General features: G+C 41.0%; 2 protein-coding genes and 1 long non-coding RNA gene across 6 annotated transcripts; 1 reads left to right on the top strand and 2 right to left on the bottom strand.

Moving 5' to 3' along the window:
* The first annotated feature begins 465 nt into the window (after positions 1–465).
* On the top strand, positions 466–9,103 carry sfxn1 (sideroflexin 1). Of its 2 annotated transcripts, none has more exons than XM_034884207.1 (11): positions 466–587; positions 2,285–2,454; positions 2,563–2,733; positions 3,302–3,400; positions 3,518–3,593; positions 3,926–4,011; positions 4,136–4,263; positions 4,441–4,490; positions 4,726–4,775; positions 5,736–5,783; positions 5,956–9,103. In XM_034884207.1, the coding sequence occupies exons 2-11, from the start codon at positions 2,291–2,293 to the stop codon at positions 6,050–6,052; spliced, it is 969 nt and encodes a 322-aa protein (XP_034740098.1). In that variant the 5' UTR covers positions 466–587; positions 2,285–2,290; the 3' UTR covers positions 6,053–9,103. The 2 variants fall into 2 exon arrangements, with proteins under 2 accessions (XP_034740098.1, XP_034740097.1); XM_034884206.1 differs by lacking the exon at positions 466–587 and adding an exon at positions 1,418–1,504.
* Positions 1,212–3,984, bottom strand: LOC117952103. Its single transcript, XR_004658313.1, has 2 exons — positions 3,884–3,984; positions 1,212–1,532 (listed from the first exon to the last, which is right to left on the bottom strand). It is a non-coding gene; the product is annotated as an uncharacterized LOC117952103 (long non-coding RNA).
* A 314-nt stretch (positions 9,104–9,417) lies between the features above and the next one.
* Positions 9,418–24,231, bottom strand: atp7a (ATPase copper transporting alpha). Of its 3 annotated transcripts, none has more exons than XM_034884202.1 (23): positions 23,955–24,231; positions 22,865–22,995; positions 20,725–21,229; positions 19,173–19,946; positions 18,760–18,972; positions 18,499–18,662; positions 18,114–18,275; positions 17,866–17,942; positions 15,621–15,843; positions 15,268–15,501; positions 15,099–15,190; positions 14,554–14,681; positions 14,217–14,371; positions 13,988–14,122; positions 13,497–13,691; positions 13,135–13,317; positions 12,799–13,012; positions 12,495–12,641; positions 12,214–12,356; positions 11,733–11,936; positions 11,002–11,119; positions 10,816–10,918; positions 9,418–10,688 (listed from the first exon to the last, which is right to left on the bottom strand). In XM_034884202.1, exons 2-23 carry the CDS (start codon positions 22,982–22,984, stop codon positions 10,418–10,420), a joined length of 4,560 nt encoding a protein of 1,519 aa, XP_034740093.1. In that variant the 5' UTR covers positions 22,985–22,995; positions 23,955–24,231; the 3' UTR covers positions 9,418–10,417. The 3 variants fall into 3 exon arrangements, with proteins under 3 accessions (XP_034740093.1, XP_034740094.1, XP_034740096.1); XM_034884203.1 differs by having other exon boundaries at positions 22,865–22,997; positions 23,961–24,231; XM_034884205.1 differs by having other exon boundaries at positions 23,964–24,227.
* Between the last annotated feature and the right edge of the window lie 629 nt (positions 24,232–24,860).

Below are 24,860 nucleotides of genomic sequence, written 5' to 3'. Positions count from 1 at the left end.
AATGTATGTCTTTATTAAAAAAGTAATATGATTATTGTGAAACATGAAAGTGATATGAAGGCTGGTTTGCCATATAGGGGACTCATGTATGAACCATGAAGGCGTTGTTTGTTTTAAAGGTCACTATCTTTCTGTTAAGACTCGTTTGTGTGGAAATCCAAAGTTGTACCAGTTATTAATGATTAATACTGCATGCGAATCAATGTGGCGAAAATGTCAGAGCATAAGCGGATGTGGTGCTAAGATCGCTGCTGAAAATAAAAGCCTCATTTAAAGGACGAAGTAAACGTAAACTTAGTTTGCCACCTCACGTGTTTACCTACGATTGTATGGTTTTATAGAAGAGTAGAAAATCACCATGCAATTTAATCTTTAATTTCTATCGGCCATTTATCGTTACATCTACAATGTTTGCCCGTGCGAATAGCCGCTTTGAGGCGGGACTTTTATTTTGGTAGTGGGGTTCCTGTCGCTGGGGGATGCGTCTCCTCTGTGTGCGCTGGAGCTGTGCTGACGCTGCTGCATAAAATTAGCTGGCTGCAGCCTTTCAGGGACACCTCTTGCGGACCGCCGGAGCCCACAGTGCAGTAAGTCTACCCATGTACATTTTTAAAAGGATCCATCCAGACGTCGTTAGAGAAAAAGACCAGCGTGCACTTAGTGTCTAAGGTCGGGGAAATTGCCATTAGACGTGTGGGAGCTCCTTACGCCTGGTGCATGTGTGGATGTGGCAGGCTGATACTAGTTGAATCTGGGGCGCACAGCTGGACAATTATCGCGCTGGACAGATGCCGTACCTAATTAGTAGTTTTAAAATGAGGCTTCTTTGATTTGTCTTGTCTGGTAAAGGTATGGTCGCTTTGTTTACAGATGGAGAAACACCTCCAGTTACAGTCCAGATCTGACTGGTCTACGTCGGGCTGAACAATTAACCGTATCCAGTCCCAGAGCATGACCCCGCGACCACAGACACAAAGCAGCTATTTCCAGTGTATAAATGCCAGATACACAAGGAATTAAGGTTGAAATAGGACACGAGGTGCTGCATGTTGCCTACTAATTGGATGATGGATTTGATTGTAAGGAGTTGGGAATTGCAGGTTAATGTGTAGCCACGCAGGCCTCTGATTGGTTGAGAGTGAGGGCAGAGGCAGCAGAGAGGTTTACAGAGCAAAAACCGTGTCAGTACAAAGTTCAATTCTGATATCACCTTCATTTATGAACTATCCTTATTGATGTTACTACGGATTTGACATTGGAAATTGCTCTGTTCGAACCCATACAGTGATATCCATACAGTTTTCATTGGGCAAGCTCAAAGAAGGGGGTGTTTTGTTGTCGTCTCGTGAGATTCCCATGGAGTTTAATTACATTTAAAGGGACAGCATGCCTCCTGCCGCCAGCAAACGAGAGTTTTCGGTTTTAGTGTCAATCCAGCAGCCATCTTTGGTGCAATTCCAGGTGGAGTTTCATCATGCTGCTGCAGATTCCTGCATGCGCTTTGGTGTGTCACTGGTCTCCCAGTAGTTCAGCTGGAGAATGGAACAAATGGTTAAAAAACCAGATCAGACTGGGTTATCTGGCACACTCACACAATGGGAAAGAATGCTGCATGCATATCCACAAAGCTGATGTTTTTGATGTGCAGCGTCTATTCAGTGCAGGCCAGTCTTATCTGGTTTTAGATTGAGATGAACTGCACAACACTACAATGAAATACTAGTGGTGGTGATTATAAAAGCATAACTGCTTTGCCGACTTAACCCTAATATAATTTGTAGTTGGATTATTAAAAAACAAAACAATAAACTGTGTCCACCATTTACGGTTGTGTAGTATGCCTATGCAGGGTTTCCTCACTTACCAAGAGCTGCTTTTCAGCCACAGTTTGGGGGTTTGTGTGCGCCCGTAATAGGGCTTTGCAATTTAGTGCTTCACAACCCTTATGTCAGGTCAGCCATCACCATAGCAACTGCTTATTTATGCTCAATAAGCAGAATGGCAATCCAGAGAAGAGCATTATTTTCATGAGTCCTCCACAGACTTGAGTCTGCATAAGAAAACTAAAGGTGAGGGTCTGGAACTCGTGGGGTGAGTCGGGGGCCTGGAACAACACCAATACAATACAGTTATGAAACTATTATTCTAGATAATCCTTAGACAATAATGTTCCTGTCCATGTGCTTTCATCATGAGTAAATCATCCTTTACACATTATTTCCTACATGCTTCTGTGCGTGGACAAATACCTGATATGATTATTGTAATGCTTTCCTTTCCCCAGATAATTATGGCAGCAGAGCTTTCCACTTCCATAAACATCAAGGAGCCCCGGTGGGACCAAACCACATTTGTAGGTCGGGCTAAACATTTCTTCACTGTCACAGACCCCAGGAACATCCTCCTCACCGACGAACAACTAGCACATGCACACAAAGTCGTCACTGACTACAGGTAAACCCGGCTACAGCTGCCAGCACAGTTGTAGCAATACACCAGTAACAGGATGTAAATTCTGTGCTCTTATCAAAAGGTTTGCTTTAAATGTTTACTGTCTCCTAGGAAAGGCCTAGTCTCTCCAGGACTGACAGAAGATGAACTGTGGAGAGCAAAGTATGTTTTTGATTCGGCTTTCCACCCTGATACTGGGGAGAAGATGATTCTGATTGGCCGCATGTCTGCACAAGTTCCAATGAACATGACGATCACTGGATGCATGATGACATTTTACAAGTAAGAACATGAAGGATTTTATTGTCAAATTGTTATGGTTCTGCCCAGGCTTATAGATTTAATACCATAACTACTACTAATACTACTGCTACCACTGCTCCTAATCAAACTGTAACATTACGGGCCTTTTTCACAAAAGACATTGTGACATTTCACAGTAAGAAAAGCAAAGGAATTAATGATGGCTGAATTCCATTTAGCTGCTTCAGTTTCAGGGTTCAGGTATTTTGCAGATAGAATGATTTTGCAGATCAAACAATGTTAAATAGAACAGAGCCATTGTTAATGTTATTAACACCATTTCCTGCTTAAACAAATCAAATTGTCTGTTAGTTGTCCTTTGGCTAACAGTGTACCAACAGCTCAAAATGTTATGCATTTTTATGTATTTCAGAAGGACATCTGGAAATGAAAATATTTGTTTAAGCCTAGTATTTTACACGTTTCTAGTGATTTAAACTGTCTATATTTCATACATTCTAACTAGAACCAGCACACTGCACATCTGTTCTTTTTTTGGACTATTTAACACCGTTCTTGCTTGACATTGCTGTTTTCAATCTCGCAGGACAACTCCAGCTGTGCTGCTGTGGCAGTGGATCAATCAGTCTTTTAATGCAATAGTCAATTACACCAACAGGAGCGGTGACGCTCCAATCACAGTCAGGTAAGAGACGAGATGTTTTCTGGCACTGACACTGGCTCATATTAACCGTTTAATTCAATAGTCTTTGTTGTGTGGACAGTTGTTGTGTGCTGTGACCGGTAACTCTTTTGTTTGCAGTCAGCTCGGCACAGCTTATGTGTCTGCCACCACAGGGGCAGTTGCCACCGCTCTAGGACTAAATGCACTAACAAAGGTATCAGTTCATCTAACCTCATTCCACATCTCATTTTAATTATCGACTCTAGCTGCATGGGAGTGCTGACATGAAGTTAGCCACGCACAAAAAGTGCCTTTGTCATAGAAGAGCAGTATTATTTACAGGGTCATGCCCTGGTATTAGCCTGTTGTCCTGCCAGCTTTGTGTGATACACTTGATTTATTGTAGAAAAGAAGAAATATTACCTTGAATAATTTCCTCTGGTCTGAAAGGTTTAATCGGTTGTTCTATCAGAGTACAGCAGAGCCAAATGATTAATATCTTACCTTTTTTGTTGTTGATTTTATGCCTCCTCTCGCCTGCTGTAGCACATCTCACCCCTGATTGGACGGTTTGTTCCATTTGCTGCTGTAGCTGCCGCTAACTGTATCAACATCCCACTGATGAGACAAAGGTAAGGAGGCCATGCAACACTCAAAGTGCCTCATCGTGAAAATGCATAATAGCTCTGACCTGGAGAAGAACACTAGTGGTGAAAATGTCCCATGATTCTGATTTAATTTGCTTCGCTCCTTTAGAGAACTTCAACACGGTATTCCTATAACGGATGAGAATGACAACAGGTTAGGAGAGTCGACGAAAGCTGCACAGCAGGCAATCTCTCAAGTTGTGGTGTCCAGAATCCTCATGGCTTCCCCAGGAATGGGTATGAGTGTCTTTGTATCATCAGTCTAATTACACCCCTGCTGTGAGGTTCGTTTACTGCTCTCCAGTTTGCTGATGGCATCATTTAATCAAAAGAAAAACAAAATATGTTCTAAACCACCAACTTTGTTATACAGAAAATGCATTGTGCACTGGTATTTTCTCTGTGTCTTTTCAGCAATCCCGCCGTTTTTAATGAATCATCTGGAAAAGAAGGCCTTTCTGAGGGTAAGCAACGTAACCTCTGTAACTCAGGCTTCTTTATCACTGGATTTAAAAAGCATGAAGGTTTAAATTAAATGGTGGGAACCTCATCTTCCACACCGTGTCAACCGCTCGATTTTTCTTTTCGTGATCGCACATCAGAGGAATAAAAAGCGCTGAGGACATGAGGCCACTCTGGTATGGGAATTCACCGCTGCTTTTGTGCCCCTCATTCCTTTTTTCTGCCTGGTCTTTTCAGAAGTTCCCATGGATGAGTGCACCTATTCAAGTCAGCCTGGTGGGATTCTGGTGAGTGGTCAGAGATTGTCCGTCTGATATGCAGCCATGTCAAAGTCCATTGAAATTTCCACTGTGTTGTCTTATAAGGATATTTAATGTCAGTTAAAGTGTTGCTGTTTAAGTTATTGTGAAGTATCACAATAAGAATGGGCTCATAAGATTGTTCGTGCCCTTAATAATATCATGAAGCTCGTTTTGCCCATCTCAGCCATTTTTACATTTCTGAAATGTTAAAGTTTAAAGTAACAAGCCACAGAGCCTGTTCTGTCTTCCTCTAACAAATGAACCACATAGTATACTCTCCCCCCCCCGTGTTTTGCTGAAGTTTTCCTGGCTCCACTGCGCCTCCCGTGACCTCAGAATGGCCGATGATTCAAATCATGTGCAACTTCCCTCTGCTTGGCTCAGATGGGATTTTGAGCAGCACATCCTGTCAACTAGCACACACATAACAGCAGACGTGTTGTATTTCTGTAAATTCCTCTGTCAGAGATCTTTTTACATTCTTTATCTCTGGTTGTTTTAGACTTTTTTGTGCCAATATAATAAGGGATTCAAAGTCAGTTCTCAAATGTTAGCATGCTAAGATGGTTAACACTACACCAGCTAAATATCAGCATACTAACAGTCATTGAGAGCATGTTAGCATGCTAATGTAGCATTTACATGCAACTCAAAGCGTAAATGTGCTTTAGTAAATCGTCCCAGAGCTGCCAGCATGACTGTAGACTCTTGTGTTAAATCAGTAAGTTTCTTGACTGATCTTCCAGAAAATGATCATCAATCAATAATAATAATGAGAATTGATTTTTAAAGCGTGAACACATGAAACACCCAGCTTGCTATGACCACACAGCGGAATTTAGCCTTACTCTTAGCCATCGGGGATATTTTTAGACAATCGGATGACGTCAGAACAGAAAGCTCTGGACTGAACCTCTGTTTCATAGATCTGTGTTTCGTTTTCAGCCTGGTGTTTGCCACTCCACTGTGCTGTGCATTGTTCCCTCAGAAGAGGTGAGTGAAATGTTAAAGCTAGACCCTGCAATAAAATTGCCACATCCCTTTCTATAGTTGATTATATGCAGAGTTTGCATAATTCTTCTCTGCCTGAAAAGCATGATATGCCTACAGTACGTTTTTGACCCATTAACCCCCGTGTTTCCCTCAAACATCCCCCCTGATCCAGCTCTATGCCAGTCAGCCGCCTGGAGCCGGAGCTGCAGGAGAAAATCCGGGCCAGCCACCCCGGAGTGGAGAGGGTCTACTTCAACAAAGGGCTATGAGTGTGCAGGCCCCCCCCCCCCATCCAAACACTGCCATAACACAGCTGCAGACTCAGTCCTCGCCTCTCTGCCAGCCCGCTTCATTCAGTGTGCCAAAGTTAAGTTTGTGACTCCTCATGTCCACCATTCAGATGGATATCTGAGGACTCCCCCTCTCACTCAGTCTCTTTGTAAACAAGATGTTTGCTTTTGTCAATGTGATTGTTGAAATTTATTGTAACTGCTGGAGAAGATTTTATCCGACCGGGCCAGATGAAAAGTACAATGTGTATCCCGACAGATACTGTGTAGTGGCCAGCGTAAGGTTGTTTTAAAGTGGGCATTTCTTTCTCTGCAGTATTTTTAAGTTGGTGACTTGTCGCCGGCAAACCATTTCAAACTCTCCTACCTGAGGTTGGCAGTCATCCTTTTTCATACCTGCATTATAATCAGATTTTAACGTTGATTATACAAAGACCTCTACAGTTCATGCATTTGCCAAATCTGTCCACAATGGGTTTTTTGTTGTTTTTTTAGACCTCATCAACGATTACAGCCTTGTACTTTTTACAGTGTAATTTCAAAGAATGGAATTCACTTTAACTTTTTAATTTAGTTCATTTAGCCAAATGAGTGACATTGAGTGAGCCTTGAGGCCTCTTGACATTCAATCACAAATCTGAAATCTCTCCAGGGATCCAACCTGTAAAATATGATGCTATGATGGTGGCAACCCTTGATGGGCCAAAACGGTGCTATTTAATGTCTTAATAATCAGTGTTTAGCATTCTATTTATTCTGCTTGCCAAACATGCATGAACAAACCTCTCCTCATGAGATTTAACTTCTGTAAAAAAATAATTCTTTTTTATATCTACACAAACCCAGGCCACACTCAGGAGAGCTAACGGTGGTGACAAAATGCGTCATTAATACAATTTTAGCGTAACACACTGGTTCTCACTTATTTAATCCATAATCCTCAACAGTTAATCCAGGATTTTGTGATCATAGTATTTGATACCACCAATATTCAACAAGTCATTCATACCGTACACAGTATGGTATTTACTTCCTGTACCTTAATGCAGCATCCTAAGATTATTACCACACAACGTGACACATTTTAAATGTGTCACCTTTATCATAGTTATATAAACATGTTAGGTATGGATGTCGGTACTGGGGGGGGGAAATATGCCAAAAGCACTCTCAAGATAGTATTTTTCAAGACAAAGATGAAGTACAGAGGGATCCATCTAAGCAATGTTTTAAATATGGCTGCACTTGTGAACTCAAACTAGTACTTTTAAACCCGGCCTGGTGAGTTTGAATCATTTCACTATTTTATTATATGTTGCTGTTAAAGTAACATATATGCACACCTTAGTTATTTCATACAGTTTCATCAACACATGCTATCGCAGAGACAGAGCAGGTGCGGTTGTGTACCTGTCCTGCACTCGTCAGTATTCAGATGAAAAAGCCCCACCTGGTATGTTTGGACACAGTGGGTGTAAACTGGCGGGTGCGGGCCTGCTACTGTTTAAAGTCAAAGGCATTTGTCTGCCACATTCAAAGACACTGTATTTTACAATTCTGTGAAACGTTACAGCAGCAAGCTAGATGTATCAAACATTTTTAAAATCAGCAATCCGAGTGAAAAAGATGGACTGGAAGCCACCAAACCAACAAGTGGTATTTTGCAAAACTATACTAATTTTGAAACCTTAACAAAATTATCATAGGGCCCAGTGTGTTCAAATCTAAATCAAAATGTTTTCAATTTTAATTACATCAAACGGTTGTGAACAATTTTATTGCATCTTCTGCTTATTTGTCATTTCTGTTAAATGTTTAATATATTGTAAATCTACTTACATAAAAGTTCCTTTACTTTAGTGTTTCCAGAGATGGATTGGAGTCGGAGCTGTACGCTAGCAGGTTTGAAGTAAAGTTTGTTATTCAAGTGTTAAGGTAACTGAATGTAGCATTTTATAGCTGTTTATGGTGTGTTAGTCCAGAAAAGCACAATATTGTGACAGATTCCAAATGCTGCAAATTTTAAAAACAACTTGTTCAGTTTCTTGACCCCAATGCTTCCCAGTACATCCTCGATCAGTAAGGGAGAAAAATAAATATATTAAAAATAAATTAAAAATACTAAACTTGCCCTTTGGTAGACATTTCTAAACCTCCAACTGCATCTCATGAGACCCAATCCCCCTTTAATATGTTAAATATTAAATTAACTACCTGATACATAACAAACTGAGATCTACCAAATGAAATTAAATGTCACCACAGCCAAAGCGATTCTCTCAATCGACTCAAGAGAAAGAAGTCATTTACAGTTTGCATTATTTGAAATGAATATTAAAAAAAAAGTATTTGTTTTGCAGTTCACTGGGTGATGTGATGTTTAGACGGATGAAATAAAGTTGATTAAATCTTGTATTTGGTGTTTGTTGATGTTTAGCTGGTGGCTCCACAGTGCCCTCGTCTGGTTTAAACTGGGCACAGCCGAGTGACGGTACAAAAGCATTTTATTCCAAGGCACATCATTTTCAGAAGATCTATGATAAGACGGCCAACACGGACTCGCAAAATTTGACTGCACACAGATCTGAAGCCCTACGGACATCTTTACAAAGCAAAGGACAGACAACAGACTGGCATAATTGCACTCTGCAGGCCAGGACATCTAGAGAACCGGCAGGACAAACTGATTGCTAATGTCAACTAAAAGAAATACTAGTTGGACTGTAATGTTTGTCCTCTGATTTGACAGAGCAGATATCGCAGAAAATCTTTGTAATACTTTTACAAGAGTAAAAATAAAGCAATGATAGTAGCTGTCTACGATTGAAAGGTGTCAAATGTTACAACTTGTACAATGTGATTTATAGGAAACAATCTACTTAATTCCTCATCATTGGTCTTTCTGTAACTTGTTTGGAACTGCTGAGTCACAGCTGTGTTTAAACTGCTGATCCTGCCGTGTTTCCTGCTCCCCTGGGTTTAAAGATGTTTAAACACGTGATTGATCACGTGCAACAGTGTGACTCACATTAAAAAAATAAATTAAAAAAAAAGTACTGAAAGTACTTCCTGGAAATAAAAGCATCTCGTCTAGTATGATAAAGAATAGGCCTTTTCACAGCAGACATTTTGACTAGTCATAGTAGGTTAAAGCATCACTTGGGTTACTGACAACAGGATAGCTCCGTTGTGTCATTTTTTTGTATTATTTGCACCTGTGCTTTTCCTACTGTGACAACTAAAAGTGTTTCTGTAAAAAAGGACTATTTGGTTTTTTTCAAAGCAAACTACATCACAACACCTTTTCCCAACAACCAAATAAAGTAATTCAAGCACAAAGTCAACCATGTAACAATTTCTGTTTAGCATTGAATAATGTTCACATTGATTAACAAGCAACTCGCATCATTAAACAAAGATGCAGAGTCAACACGACTAAAGAAACCTTTGAGGAAAGTCTTCTATAGTGGGTGTCACTATGCAGTCTCTGCTGTGAGTCATTAACTTTCTGTGTCTTCTGTTCTGTGCACAGTGCTCTCTTTGGAATGTGTTGGACTTTGCCAAGGTGGCACCACAACTGGCACTTGGGTAACATCATTTACAACTCACTCCACTAGCACTGCACAAAAATCAGTGTTCAGCAAGTTACAAGACTTCTTTGATTGACTGAGTGTCTCTGCTTGATCTTACTCAGTTATTACACATTTTGTGGAAATTTAAAATTAAAATTGGCATTTGGATTCAACAACTTCATTTTTCACACAGGATATAAGAAAAAAGATAAATAAGGGTAATATAAATACTCTGGAATTAAACAAGTGTTATAATTTCCTTTTAAGGAAATTAGTTAAAATAACTTGGGAGTGTCCACTCTTACATAGGGCATCCCTGATAAAATGTCTTTGGATGGGTGTTAAAAATCGTACGGGCAAATGACCACAGTGGCAGAGCTGATCATCACTCCGCTTCCTGGATGTGGACACCTGCTTCAAGGCTCTGTACATACTTCAAGGATCTGTGGATGCTTCAAGGATCTGCACAGTGTCAAAAAGTTGGTCAAATAGTGTGCCTGAGGGTGGTGACCTAAATACAAGATAAGATAAGAACTCAGGAAAAGAAAACCACCCCCTCAAGCTCTGAAGTGCATGTGATCAGCTGGTTGAGCTGAAAGAAAACAAGGGGCATGTACATCAACAGTGCTGCCCTGAAGCTCCTACAGCAGATGGATGGGCCGTTAGTCAATGTAACCCTTTCAGCCTCACATGGCTAGCCTTAAAAAGAAATGCAGTTGCCATCTACTTCAGCATATAAAAGTAACTGCTGACCCATGTGAGCCTTATGTATTCAGCAAAACTCCTCACACATCGCCTCCCCCACCAGCAGTGAGTGTTTGTCGGGCTCACTGAGCACCAAGCTGTTGAGAGAGTGCTTGTCAGAGCGCAGGGAGTTGATGGAGACGCGACTGTAGTTGACAATACGGTCCAGAAGACTGAGTCTCGGGGAGGAACGACGCATCTCGCCCATGCCGATGTGGACGCTGACATCGGACAGGCGGCCCTGCTGCCTGCTGTTACCCAGTTTGGCCTCCAACTGCTCAGCACTGGGCTTAGTGTAACTAAACCAAAACAAAGAAGAACATGATTGGAATAATGGTTTTAGATCAATTATAATCAAAAAGGAGAACAACTAAGCACAAAAGATAAAACAGCCTTAATAAAGCAAAACTTTAAATATCTCATTACCATTTGAGGAGAAGAGACGATAAAACCACAGAGACCGATGACAGCGCCATAGCAGCAGAGCCCATCCACGGCTGTAACACCAGGCCAATGGGCATGAACACACCTGGGGACACACACGATTCATATTAGTTCTGTGGTCAAGTATAATGTCATGACATTTAAATACATGTTTTTGCAGTCACCCACCAGCAGCAATAGGAATGCCAACCAGGTTGTAGATGAGAGCAAATATAAAGTTGATCCTAATCCTCCTGACAGTCTTTTTAGAGAGGTCGATGCTGCCCACCACATCCAAGAGGTCATTCTGCAGACAAGACAACAGGGAAATGAAAAGGGGAGTAATATTAGATCAATTATGCTTAGTAATATAATAAAAAACACATTCCAAGTGATATCTGCAGAGAGGTTAACCACATTTAGGATAATAAGGCAACACCTTTACTCAGGGTTTTATAAGTTGATGTTTTGAAAGGGTGGTTCAAGAAAATAGTCTGGCATATTGTTGGGGGGGTAAAACCTTTGAACTATCTAGAAACATTACTCTGACACTATATACATACCAAAGTACTAGCAATTCAAAAACAGGTCAATTTCTACACATTGCAGACTTTAATTCAAGTAAAATTAAACTAAATATTAAGCATTTCACAATCCAGTGAATACATATAATTACACAGTAACCAACTTCTGTATTTATAAGTAACAGTACTTATAAGATGGGAATGTATTGCTATTGTGACAGTTGTATTACACTTTCGGTATCCTGATACAGTGTTTTATACTGTGCGTGGCCCAGTCTGTGGCACTGTGTTGTGCCAGAAACATCGGTTTTACACTGCGTCTACGCTGCAATCTGTAGGCCAGAGCCATGAATTCATGACAAACTTTTTCAAAATCCCCAAAGCACATATTCTCACCCTAATCAACACCACATCTGCTGCTTCTATAGCAACATCTGTCCCGGTTCCTATGGCAATGCCCACGTCAGCCATGGCTAGAGCAGGTGAGTCGTTGACACCGTCGCCCACCATGGCTACTCTCTTCCCAGCCTGCTGCAGCTGTTCCACCTTAGCCACCTTGTGGGAGGGCAACACCTCGGCAAACACTGTCCTGATACCCACCTGTTGGAGAGGCAGGGAGATCGACAGACTCAGAAACACAACATACAATATGGCTGAGAGATAGAACCAAGAAATTACCATAATATTGCAGAAAATAATTATTGTATGAGGTACAGTATCTACGTCTATATACACATCATACAAGACTAGATATTGTTTAAGAATTTACTTTCTGCAATAGCGTGACAATATCTTTGTTTGTATGTTGTAGTTTTTGGGTTTTAAATGCAACATTGCAGTTTCACATCACCTAACTCTATATGCACCCTGTCCATACCTGCTCAGCAATGGCTCGAGCGGTCTTGCTGTTGTCTCCGGTCATCAGAACAACTTCCAGACCCATGCTGGTCAGAGTGCGGACTGCCAGCTCAGCCTCTGGTTTCACTGTGTCTGCTATGGCTATCATCGCACACAGCAGATCTACGTACAAATGAAAATGTTTAACAATAAGAATAATAAGAAAAGTAGTTTTAGACAAGAACAAAACTGTTAGCTGTCAGTCAGAAAATGATTGCAAATGGCAAAAGTCTAAATGTCATGTTAAACAGTACTACTCACCGTCTACAGCTACTAGAACAGCAGTGCATCCTCCGCGCTCATGCTTCATCATGGCCTCATCTAGATCTGGTGTGATCTCCAGGCAATTCCTCCTCATCCACTCTCTATTACCAATCAGGACAACATAGGAGGCTGTCTGGACATGGCCTGAACACAGATCATTTGACTTAGACAACAGCAAGTAAAGCAAACATATACTGCAACTGTATCACAAACTACTTAAATTCAGAATTTAAGGACTACATAAAAATGTCTCAGTATTTCTGCCTAATACACAACTAGAAAAATATGTTTCCCAACATACTTTGTGGCTGCGGGTCCATGATAAGTGGATGGGAGCTGGTGGACATCTGGTTATCACTGATCTGGACCAGAACACTGTTGCGCTGGTTGTCGTCCTCGCAGTCGCTGTCTGCCTGTTTCAGCAGGGTCTCTGTGTTGCTGACCAGACATCGGATGCCACAGCCCGGCACTGCTTGAAAGTCGGTGCAGGCACCAAGAGACTCCGTGCCAAGCTCCTTCACACAGAGTGGAATGGATACTTATAAACATATTTCTAGAGCATTTCAAGGATCATGTGGAGGATCTGATATTTTCCCTTAAAGTGCATTGCTGGGTTGATTTTGTGGTACAGACCAACCTGTTTGCAGTATTTGGTGATAGCAGCTCCCAGAGGGTGTTCACTGTTGTTCTCAGCGGTGCCCACAATAGCCAGCAGTCGGGAAAAAGGCATCTTGTTCCCCTCCACAACTATCTTGACTTCAATAACCGTCGGCGCACCATACGTGATGGTCCCAGTCTTGTCAAACACCACCGTCTGGATCTGCCAATCAAAGGAGATATGATCCAATCCAAACAGACTTACAAGCAGGCTGCGTTTAATTAGAGTAATATCTAGACTAATGTGGTTTTGTAAATCCAAGAAATCAGAGCAATTTTTAATGTTTGTGTTACACAACTGCCTGACTACATAGGGGTGTCAGAACATCATCATCAACACACCTTATGCGCCATCTCAAGTGGTTCTCCTCCCTTAATCAGGATGCCATTTTGGGCTCCAACCCCTGTGCCCACCATGACAGCTGTTGGGGTTGCCAAGCCAAGGGAACAGGGACATGCTATGCATAATACAGTAATGGAGGCCTGGAAGGCGAAGCGAATCACTGCCTCTGCCCTGGAAATGCTCTTGTTGTATCCCTGCAGAGAGGAAATGGGTGGTTAGCTTTACTTTTACCATCATTAAAAAAAAAACAGTTCAATAGTAATTTGGAACAATAGCAGTTGCAATGCCATATAGTAATTTCAGTTTTTATAATCAGAAAAAAAAGGAATAAATAAGAGAAAAAGATGTAATGTCCTGATGCTATATTGAGTAACTTAGTACAATCTAGATATCAAGATTGATTCAGTAAGCTGTACCATATGAGCTTTTGTGTCATAATTGCAAATAAAAATGTCAATACAAAAAAGATATCAACATTGAAAAGACTCACAGGAAAGTACTTCTCCACTAGAGAGAAGTCTAAAAACCCAATGATGATCCAGGCAATCAGCGTGAGGAGGGATATGCCAACAATGAATGGTACAAAGTAGCCACTGATCTTATCTGCATATTGTTGGATGGGAGCCTACAAAATAAATGTCAGGAATTAAACACCTGAGCAATTAAATGAAAAGCATGAAAGCAGGTAGACACTGCAAATCTCACAGCACATAATTTACCTTTGAAGTCTGAGCCTCCTCTACTAGTTTGACAATCTGAGACAGCGTGGTGTCCATGCCAACATGTGTAGCACTGACGAGCAGAGAGCCATTCTGGTTAATGGAGCCGGCAATCACAGAGCTCCCGGGCTTCTTAGTCACTGGCATGGCCTCCCCTGGTGTCACAAAGCAACAACTGGTCAGAAAACACAACAGTCAGAGGCTGTAGGCAATTAATCTAATGGCTAATTAATGTTGTGGTACACTGTCCATTGGCTCACTTAAACTGAATAGTTACATTTTTGTATATTATAGCCATCACTATGATCAATACTATAGATCATTTGCTGTGCCCAACCTGTGATCAGAGACTCATCAGCCATGGAGTGTCCCTCGATGACCCTCCCATCTACTGGAAACTTCCCTCCAGGAACCACTTTCACCACATCGCCCCTCTGCACCAGCTCAACATCCACCTGCTCCTCACTGGAACACAACAGTGTCAAACAATGTAAATTAACTACTATACTATTTCTGTTATTGTTAACAGCCAAATATCTCAGAAGGATTTCTGAAAACTTAGTACCAGATTAAAAAGACCAAAATCATTTTATTTTTATTTCACACATTAGCCCTGGGTAATGCTAGCAAATCTAACTAAGCTATTTTAGGCATGTCTAGTGCTGTTATTAGATGACACAAAAGAATAAAACTGGGGATTAAATCTCAATCTTAGTTTGAGTTGATACATTTGAGCTAAATTTGACTGTGGAAAATCCCTTGCACTCTTTGTTATATCCCGTTAGGCCTTTTACTGTCATTTTAAGTGCAAACATTACGTTATGTTGTATTCTAAAACCAACTGAAGATATAAAGGGTTCAACAAAATTGAGCGATGGGTACCTGAGAAGGGACTTGTCACTGCTGAGAGTAACCACTGTGGCCTCAGTCGCTTGTAGAGACATCAACTTGGACAAAGCCTCAGATGTCTTGCTCTGGATTGAAGCAGATTTACAAGTGACTAATACATTCAATTGCATTTCATTTCATAGATATCAATAATGAGCCAAACCTTGGCTATCTGCTCCAGCCAGCGCCCCAGGGAGATGAAGACAAAGAGCATAGGCGGTGTGTCGAAGAAGGTGATGGGGTTGACTTTTGCCTTCTCCACCATGGCCACTATAAGGACAACCAGGGAGTAGGTGAAGGCAATGGTGGTAGCCAGAACTATTAGCACATCCATGTTGGCAGATCTGTGTTTGAGTGCTTTGTAGGCTTGAATGTAGAAGTAGCGACCTCCAATAAACTAAAGAGGAAAAACAGAAAAGCTTGTATTGACTCAAACTCTCTAAATCTACATTTTCATGTGCTGCTGAAATTTCTATATCCCATTTCATGGAAGTGCAGTTAATCCCTCAGATTTACCTGTACAGGCACACAAAAGAGGAAGGAGAGGAGGTTCATGATGGAGAGGCCAGGGAGCAGCTGTCTCTCCAGGAACATGGTGGCATGGTAATGGTTGCGGTCCTCGACTGTGGCGTTGTGTTGATGTGAAACATTCATGTAGTGGTCCATGATAATCATGTAGGTCATCATGCCCATTACAGGCACACAGAAAATCAAGCTCACCAGGAAAGATTTCCTCCACCTTAGAGAGCAGAGACAGTTGTGCATTAGAAAATGTAATTATTTTATTCTGTGATCTAGGTTTTAACTCTTTTCACAGAGGGACAAAGCAAATGTACATGGAGATTCTTCATCCTTATTCTAAGCATCGACCCACAAACCCGGCATATACTGCACATAATGCCATAGAAACATATCCAGTATGCTTGTACATTGAGGAAAATAGATATTTGAACAGCCTGCTATTTTGCAAGTTCTCCCACTTAGAAATCATGGAGGGGTTCAAAATTGTCATCGTAGGTGCATGTCCACTGTGACAGACAATCTAAAAAAACAAATTCAGAAATCACAATGTATGATTTTTTTTAACTATTTGTTTGTATGATACAGCTGCAAATAAGTATTTGAACACCTGAAAAAATCAATGTTAAGATTTGGTACAGTAGCCTTTGTTTGCACTGACAGAGATCAAATGTTTCCTGTAGTTTTTCACCAGCTTTGCACACACTGCTGAAGGGATTTTGGCCCACTCCTCCACACAGATCTTTTCTAGATCAGTCAGGTTTCTGGGCTGTTGCTGAGAAACACGGAGTTTGAGCTCCCTCCAAAGATTCTCTATTGGGTGTAGGTCTGGAGACTGGCTAGGCCACGCCAGAACCTTGATATGCTTCTTACAGAGCCACTCCTTGGTTATCCTGGTTGTGTGCTTCAGGTCATTGTCATGTTGGAAGACCCAGCCTCAACCCATCTTCAATGCTCTAACTGAGGGAAGGAGGTTGTTCCCCCAAAATCTCGCAATACAAGGCCCCGGTCATCCTCTCCTTAATACAGTGCAGTCGCCCTGTCCCATATGCAAAAAAACACCCACAAAGCATGATGCTGCCACACCCATGCTTCACAGTAGGGATGGTGTTCTTGGGATGGTCCTCATCATTCTTCTTCCTCCAAACACGGTTAGTGGAATTATGACCAGAAGGTTCTATTTTGGTCTCATCTGACCAAATGACTTTCTCCCATGACTCCTCTGGATCATCCAAATGGTCATTGCCAAATTTAAGACGGGCCTTGACATGTGCTGGTTTAAGCAGGAAACCTTCCGTGCCATGCATGATTTAAAACCATGACTTTACACACCGGAGATTTCTTGATCTGGTCACTGTTGTGGACTCATTACACTGTCTTAGATTTTGCACCTTGGTGGCCAGTTTTCATTACATCTTTCATAATTCAAAAATGCTTGGCTGGAAGTTTTCATTCTTTGACTTTCTTTTACTGCTGCTAGCACATTTGCTCATCTGACGGTAGTCTTGAAGCAACATTGCCATTATTAATGCACAGAGGAAATGTTACATGTGCAATTTCTGTCTGATGTAGGCTATTCTATGTCTAGCAGCATGTAAAATCCTTCTCTGCTGTTTGGTTCATGTTTAGTTGCCACTTTGCGCAATAAAATGGTTAATTTTATAACAGTACTGTGCAGAGCCAATGCTGCTGGTTCTGCCGGTGCAAATATATTTTAGCCTGAAAAAGTTAAAAACCAACAGCTTTTTGTCTATATTGTTGTGTACAAACCTTTTAGACTGAGCTTTATTGGTTGAGCATGTTGTAGACAGTACTGCTATTGCCTTTGTCATGCATTATATGTCAGGTAAATTCTTTTTCAGTTTGTACTTTTTGCTACTTCTTCTTTTTGAAAATGACCTACTAACTTCTGCACTGGCCCTGCCCAAAATACTATTTCTGCCTACGCTACTGCATGAAACTCTCCAAAGCCTTACACAAGGCTTCATTTATATTTTCCCTGGCAGTAATGGTCCAAGCTATTTGTAGTTCTAGAGAAACGGTGTGTTTTATTAACAGAATGCATTGACAAATGTTGAGTGGGGGAGTTTTCTCCACTGTACAACCTTTTAGCAGCTGCCTAAAAACAGAACTATTTTTGGCAAAACAATTGTGGCGGTCTCATTTAAATTGATTAAAATTGATAGATGTAAATTGAGGGCTCTTTCATGTTCTTGATGTAGAAAAACAAAATGCAACTTACTGTCGTATCTCTTTGCTGTGGTCCAGGTGACTGGCAGTGCGGTCTCGCTTTACCAAAGATGCTTCAAACCCCAGATTCTACAAACAAAGTCAAACTACTGATCAGACTTACCCTCATGATTCAGCACTTCATATAGAACAGTATTCAAAATTCTCTGGTTTGCAGGAATATCAATGGGTGTTAACGTGCAAAATAAGGAACATTAAAAATAACTGAACAAATACTTAAATAACCGACAGTAATAATACCTCGATCAGCTTGATGATGTCTCGCGGGCCTTTAATTTCTGAGTCATACTTAACGTGTGCTTTGTTGGTTGCCAAGGCAACAGAGGCATATATAATCCCTTTTTCTCTCATGAGGCTGGATTCGATTTTGTGAACACAGGAGGCACACGTCATTCCCCTGACCTGAAAAAAGGAGCAGTCAAGTAGAAAGGGATAAATATATTTAAAAGAGTACAAAGTGAGGAACAGACATGAATCATTACATCTAATGAAAACGAGGTCGCCTGTATTAGACAATCTTCTAAACCAGGGTTTAAAATGTTTATTTATGGATTTCATATTGTGGAAATAAACTGCATCTTATCTTCTTAATGTAACAAACATTATACACCTGATGTTTACTCACCACTAGTTCTAGGTTTCCATCTGAACCTTCATAGTTCTCCATAACGGAGGCAGTGAAGCCCAGCTCTTTCACACACTCCGCTATCTTCCCAGGGTCAATGATCTCAGGATTATATCGCACCTCTGCTTTACTTGCCATTAGTGCTACCAGAACAGAGTAGATACCTGCACAACATTAAAGACTTTCTCTTTAGCTCCTGCTGAAAGCAATGAGATACAATCATTGAATTAAAAATGTAATACTTAAGATGTTTTTACAAACCATGTTCATTCTTGAGGTTTCTCTCGATGTTTGCCACACAGGAAGCACAAGTCATCCCTCCAATTTGGATGAAGCATTTAGAGTGCGCGTCTCCGTTGCGTCCCTGTGGGGTTTCTTTGTGTAGGTCACTGTCCAGCTCCTTATCTTTTGAATGCGCTAGACTCGAAGACTTTACGAGACTGGAATTTGGTGCAGGCAGCAGAGAATTGGTCTCTGTAGACAACAAATTATAGTTTTTAAAAAGACAAATTTGCAGTTATCTCTGATTTCTCAACCTCACAGCTCAACTACCCCAACTTGCGGACAAGCATCCAGAGGCAACAGAGAGAAGCTTTAGACTATCTGCAGGATTTTTTTTTGTCAAAACACCAAGAAATTAGCCAACTCAATAACCACACCTAGTATCCTCTTACCAGGTAGGAAGGCATCAAAGCCCATGTCCTCTACAGCCTCCCTCAGCTCCTCTTGTGTGGTCAGGAGGGGATCATATTCAAAGGTCCCCTGGTGATCAGCAAGAGAAACCTGGGCTGACATCACCCCCTTCCTTTGGGATATCATGCCTTCAATGGACTGGACACAGGAGTTGCATGTCATACCCTCGATGTGAATATTAACTACAGATGCTAAAGGCTGGGTAAAACAAGGCTGGGAGAAGGCAGGTTTGGACTGGGTTGCACGTGTAGGCCAAGATGGCAAAAAGGCAGGCGTGGGTGATATGGAAACAGGACTGAGAGACCCAGAAGAGTCCCAGGGTTGAATCTTAAAGTTTCCTGGAGGTAGCTCCTCAATGGCCTGCTGCAACTGAGTCACAGTGGCCTTTAGAGGATCGTAGCAGATGGAGGCCTTCTCCTTCTCCAGAGAGACCTCAACAGAAGAGACACCAGGCAGCTTAGAGATATTGTCTTGGATATTCACCACGCACGAACGGCAGTGCATGCCTTTCACCCTGAGCGTGACAAGTGTTGTGTCAATGAAGACTTCGCTCTCCTCCGTCTCTGATGGTGAAGAGACAGTTGGTTTTTGAGAATCAACAAGACGTTCAATTTCACTGGGCGACAGCTGCAGAGGACGCGGCTTAGACTTGACAAATGCCTTGAAGCCAGCCACAACAATCTGGTCGGTGATGGTTTGGATAGTGATGAGGTAAGGCAGATACACGATTGTAGCTTCCTGAGTCTCTAAAACAACTGGAGAATAAAGGCAACACAAAGTTAAAAATACAATCATAAAAGGACTTTATAAAAAGACTATTTCACTACAACATGAAGTACATTTAGAGATGACAAAGATTTGAAATAAATGAGGTATACAAAACAACTTAAAATAAAACACATTCATGTTCATATTTGCATACATGAAATGTGTTCAATCCCAGTAAAACAATCATTTAGTACAAGTCTGTTATTTTGAGATTCTCAGGCAGGGGTCTTTCAAAACTTTGAACTAGAGAGGACAGGGCTCTGTACCAACATACCTGTTGAAATCAAGCTGTCGACATTTTTTAAAGAACAAACATACTGTAATTCAAGTATTGATTGTCTTTTTATTTCTTTTCAAATAAGGGGACTCAAATCTGATGCTTTAATAATTCATTGTGAATTGTGTGTCATGTGTGAAGCACATTTTTTTTTTTAAGTGTGGGAAGACATTAAACCCAAAGTTCTTCCACGGACGCTGTGTGAATAGCTGTCCACTGCTCGTAATACTTTGGATGTGTTAAATGCAGTAATACAATTTCATTACATTGTACTGTGTGTATACGACGATTAAGAATAAAGTTCAATACTTGTGGAAGGATTTCTTGCAAAACACTGGGGGTAACTCTGTAGAGCCTGACAAACAACGACAGGCCACTTATGATTCATGATGTGCATTCCTAGTGCAGAAACTGTTCCAATATCGAGTCTAGCTCAGGCAGTGAAGCAACACCTGGCTAAAAGCATGTAAACAGTTCAGGTACATCACCTTTGATCCTTTCAATCCCTTTCAGTTTTCCAATCTTCCCTTCAATAGTGGTGGTGCAGGAGTGACAGGTCATTCCTTCAATGCTCAACTTAAGGAGTGCAACCCCTCCTGCCGTGGTGTGAGATGGAGACAAAGTTTGGCCTTTTTGCATTTGGCCGCTGGGTGTCGGTACCTCCAGAGGCTTTAAGCTGGCCACCACCTCACTCAGCTGCTGCGTAGAAGTCAGGGAAGGAACAAAGGTAACAGTGAAACCCATGAGAGCTGGGCTCTCTCTGACATCCAACACTCCCTGAATCTGGGATAGCTTCTCCAAAGCCTCCTGTTGGGTTGCAGGTGTCAGGCAGGAGGTGGGGATAAGCTGGGTATCTGTAGAGACGGGTGTGGCTGTGCTGGAGCCTGATAGACTTGATTCAAAGCCCATGTCCTTGATGGCCTCTGACAGAGACTCTGGGCCCTGTTGGCTGTGGTCAAATATGACAGTGGCACTCTTCTGCTCTAAAGACACCTACAAAATAAACGTCAAAGTATGGGTTAAAAAAGAGTGTATTCATAAAATGTTAAAGAAATACGGCTAAGTTAATTGAATTTAACTATCACTAGCTTCATTTGACTTGGGTCTTTATTCTACTAAAAAGGTTAATAACTTTCAAAACAAACATGTGCTACTGCGCACCAACCCCAAATCCTTCTTGTCGGTTATTGGCTGAAAATTTTTGTTTGGTGTTGCAGGTTGTTGCTGTGTGGAGCTTGGCTGTCTACGCCGTGATTTTTTTACAGTGTGTTGAGGGGACAGGTTGGTAGCGGATAGTGAGGAGGGGTTTGTTGTATGCGACAAAAAATGTATCCTAAAAAAACGTGTGACATCACTTGGAGCACCTTTAATACACAGAAGCTGTGCAAATGAATAACAAACAAAGGAGAGAACCACAAAACACTATTCCAGCCAATCGACAACAGGAAGCAACAGTTGGTGAAAGTGGCGAAAGGCAGCATTCAAATGTGCTGGCCAGTAGTTCTCTCTCCGTAAATCAGGGGGTGTTTGCGCAGGGTATCTGCGCTTCTTTGCGCAGAATCACTAAGGGCACCTTTACTGAATGTTTGGTTGCCTTAGGCAAATATCTGGATTAAGTATGTAATTTATGGTAGTATGCTTATTTCAATCCTTTATAGTCGAGTAATCAATCTTAATGATTTACTTTAGATAGTGTTCAAACAAACTTCTTGCCTCACGTGACCATAACCACATCCTTCAATTCCTTTACTGTTAAACAGCATTTTAACAGCCACACCGTTTTAGATATAAAGAAAGAGTGGTAAAGATTAGTTCATGGCCTTGGTAAGCTCATAGCATGTTCTGGCAGCCCTTACTACTCTTTTGCAAAAAGGAACCATGTGACACAGTAAAAGAGATCACTTGACTGAACCATAAGTTACAAACCACAGTGGGGGTTTATTTGTTAGTGAGCATGCCTGCCTGTGGATTAACATTTTTGTTTCTGAAAATGAGAAAAGGGCGAGGGCAAAGAATAAGACAATGACTGCAAAAATCTATTTACTTCTCCCAGATCATGTTTATATGAATTAACTTGAAAGACCCAGAAACCTAATTCTCTTAAGACATAAATGACTAAACTTAAATGACATTTCCTGTGGGTACAGGCTGCATATCGACCTGCTGTCACAGTCCCGCAAAGGGCAGAGATCTATTGGGAACACACTATTACATTATCTCTCATTTAAAACCAGCCTAAGGGGTAAAAACACAATAATCAAAACAGCAGAACAGAGCTATTGCAATTTAGCGGTCTCTTCTGGCTACATTGATGTTACTTAGTTGTAAATCAGACCAGCTAGTCCTGAGGAAGTAAGACTGTGGGATTAATCAAATTGAATTGCTGCAAAATGGGCAGGAACCTTTAGTTAATATAATAATGTGAACATAGCTGCCCTTTCCAGAAGGTTCTATTAAATCTATTTTTAAATATAGACTAAATGTTACAACATACATGGTCATTTAGGATCCTTTTTTCGAACAGGAAGTGCTAGCAAGAATGTTAACTCAGCAAATCTTAAGACCTGCATTAGAAAAAACATGAAATGTAAGAAATGAAGTTCATATGTTTGCAAAGACCAGATTTACCTTTATATGTATCACTCCAGGCAGCGACCCGATGCGCCGCTCTATGGACTGGACACAGGAGCCACAAGTCATACCCTCCACACCAAGGGAAACTGAACACAGATTGACTTTGTGCGTCATGATTGCTTTCTCTAAAAAGACACAAGTAGGACAGCATTTATTGTTATTGGCTAACTGGTTTTCTAACAATATAAAGGCAACACAACAAAGTTACAGATAAACAAATGTATACATTTGTAATATGGTTATATGCCAATATAGATCAAATCTTTCAAAAGTTAAAGAGGCACGATAGCTGTGTGAAGACAGCGTTTCACTAAAACAATGAGATGTCGTCAACCTAGAACTATAGCCTCTTTACCAAAATGGGATGGGAAAACACTTCACAACAACGTTAAACAGTGAATTGAATTTGTGTTGCCATTTCTAGCAGAAAGGTTCTAAGGAAAGAAAAAATGTCATTTAATCAAGCAACAGCAGATTGAAGTTTGAAACATGTCACTTTCACTAAAACAATCAACTCTATTTAAATGATACAGTGACAGAACAGACACTTTTCGGGGATAATGAAGCTGTAACTACTGGTGCCAAGTCAGTTGTCACAGTTGCCAAGTTAATGTCGCTTTTGAGACTAGTTTACATCTGAGTAACAAATACAATACAAACGACGGAATGACAGGACAAAGTCAGCAAGGCAGCAGATCTCGACAAATGCAATTTACTCACTCATAATACTGCAAAATAAGTCAACAAACCTATGTGATGCTCCTCAAGACTAAAGGCAGTTGCCCATCAAATATAATTTGCTACAGACGGACTTAATGTTATCTTAACATATAACAACTTTGTGACTTTTGTTGACTGCGACTGAGTAAGATGCTCATAGAATTAGTTTAGCAAACAAGCTAGCTTAAGGTTAAAATAGCTAACAGTATGCTAGCTTGGCTAAATAAGTTAGTTCACATTCGATGCTTGTTCCTAAACTCACAAAACAATGTCAGCTGAGGTGTCACACGTTTCTTTCCTAAACCTGTTAAACAAAATGTTCCATCTGGTAAAACACCAGATTTTAGCATGAAAAGAGACTTACCTTAGCTACTTAAAGGGAATAACCATAGGAAGTAGCGTTAAGCAGTTAGCGACAGGCTAATGACGTTGGCTGTCAGGCAGTGTGGCTAAGCTAGCTAGCTAGCTTCTTCTCCATCTTAGAAACAAAACGGGCACTTCGTGGCATCGTCCAGCCTGCAAGGAATAACGAAGAGTGCTGGAACAATCATTCTCCTCGCCTGTTAACACAACCCAGCTCTGAGTGTGAAGCTGTTTCTCTTTCTGATTCTCATGCCGATGTTACTGACGTCTACACTGCTGCGTCACTGTCAAGGGGCTGAGCTGCAATCAGCAAAACCAATGGTAGCCTATACCTTTTTTATACATCCATGGCATTTACAATATTTACAGTAAATTCAGATTTACTATAAAAATATAAAGTAATGATAAGTTTTGATTGTAAAAAATAAAATTAAGGTAGCAGCGTCACTAATAATGGATACGTCCATTATTTCTCCCATTAGTTTGTATGGGGTAATTAAGTTTGCGGACTGCCCTTTTGAAGCCAGTAGATTGTATTTTGGCAGTTCAGATCGAGGGCAGAGCTGGGGAGGCCAGTGTTCTTAAATCTTATGTTTCAGCTGCTCTAAACTCCAATAAAGGAAAAGTGGCAGATTTTAAAGTGACTACATACAACTGAGTTTTTTTTTTTTAGGTGGATAAACTGGGTCCTAAACTGGGACACTACACAGAAAATCAGCAATTTTCCCCTTAAGTAACCATCTAACATTAGCTAACCTAGGTTGGTAAGGTGCAACTAAACCCTGAAAAAGAATTATGGGCAAAATGTTCCCAATGCAAGGCATTGCAATGTAGCCTACACCATAGACATAATAAAGATCTTTATATGTCTATGTCCTACACCCCCTGCTGCTTTCCTGATTGACAG

This window comes from Etheostoma cragini, chromosome 10 (assembly GCF_013103735.1).
Source record: "Etheostoma cragini isolate CJK2018 chromosome 10, CSU_Ecrag_1.0, whole genome shotgun sequence".
Lineage (NCBI taxonomy): Eukaryota > Metazoa > Chordata > Actinopteri > Perciformes > Percidae > Etheostoma > Etheostoma cragini.
The sequence above is the reverse complement of the archived record's forward strand: the minus strand, read 5'-3'. Positions and strand labels throughout refer to the sequence as shown.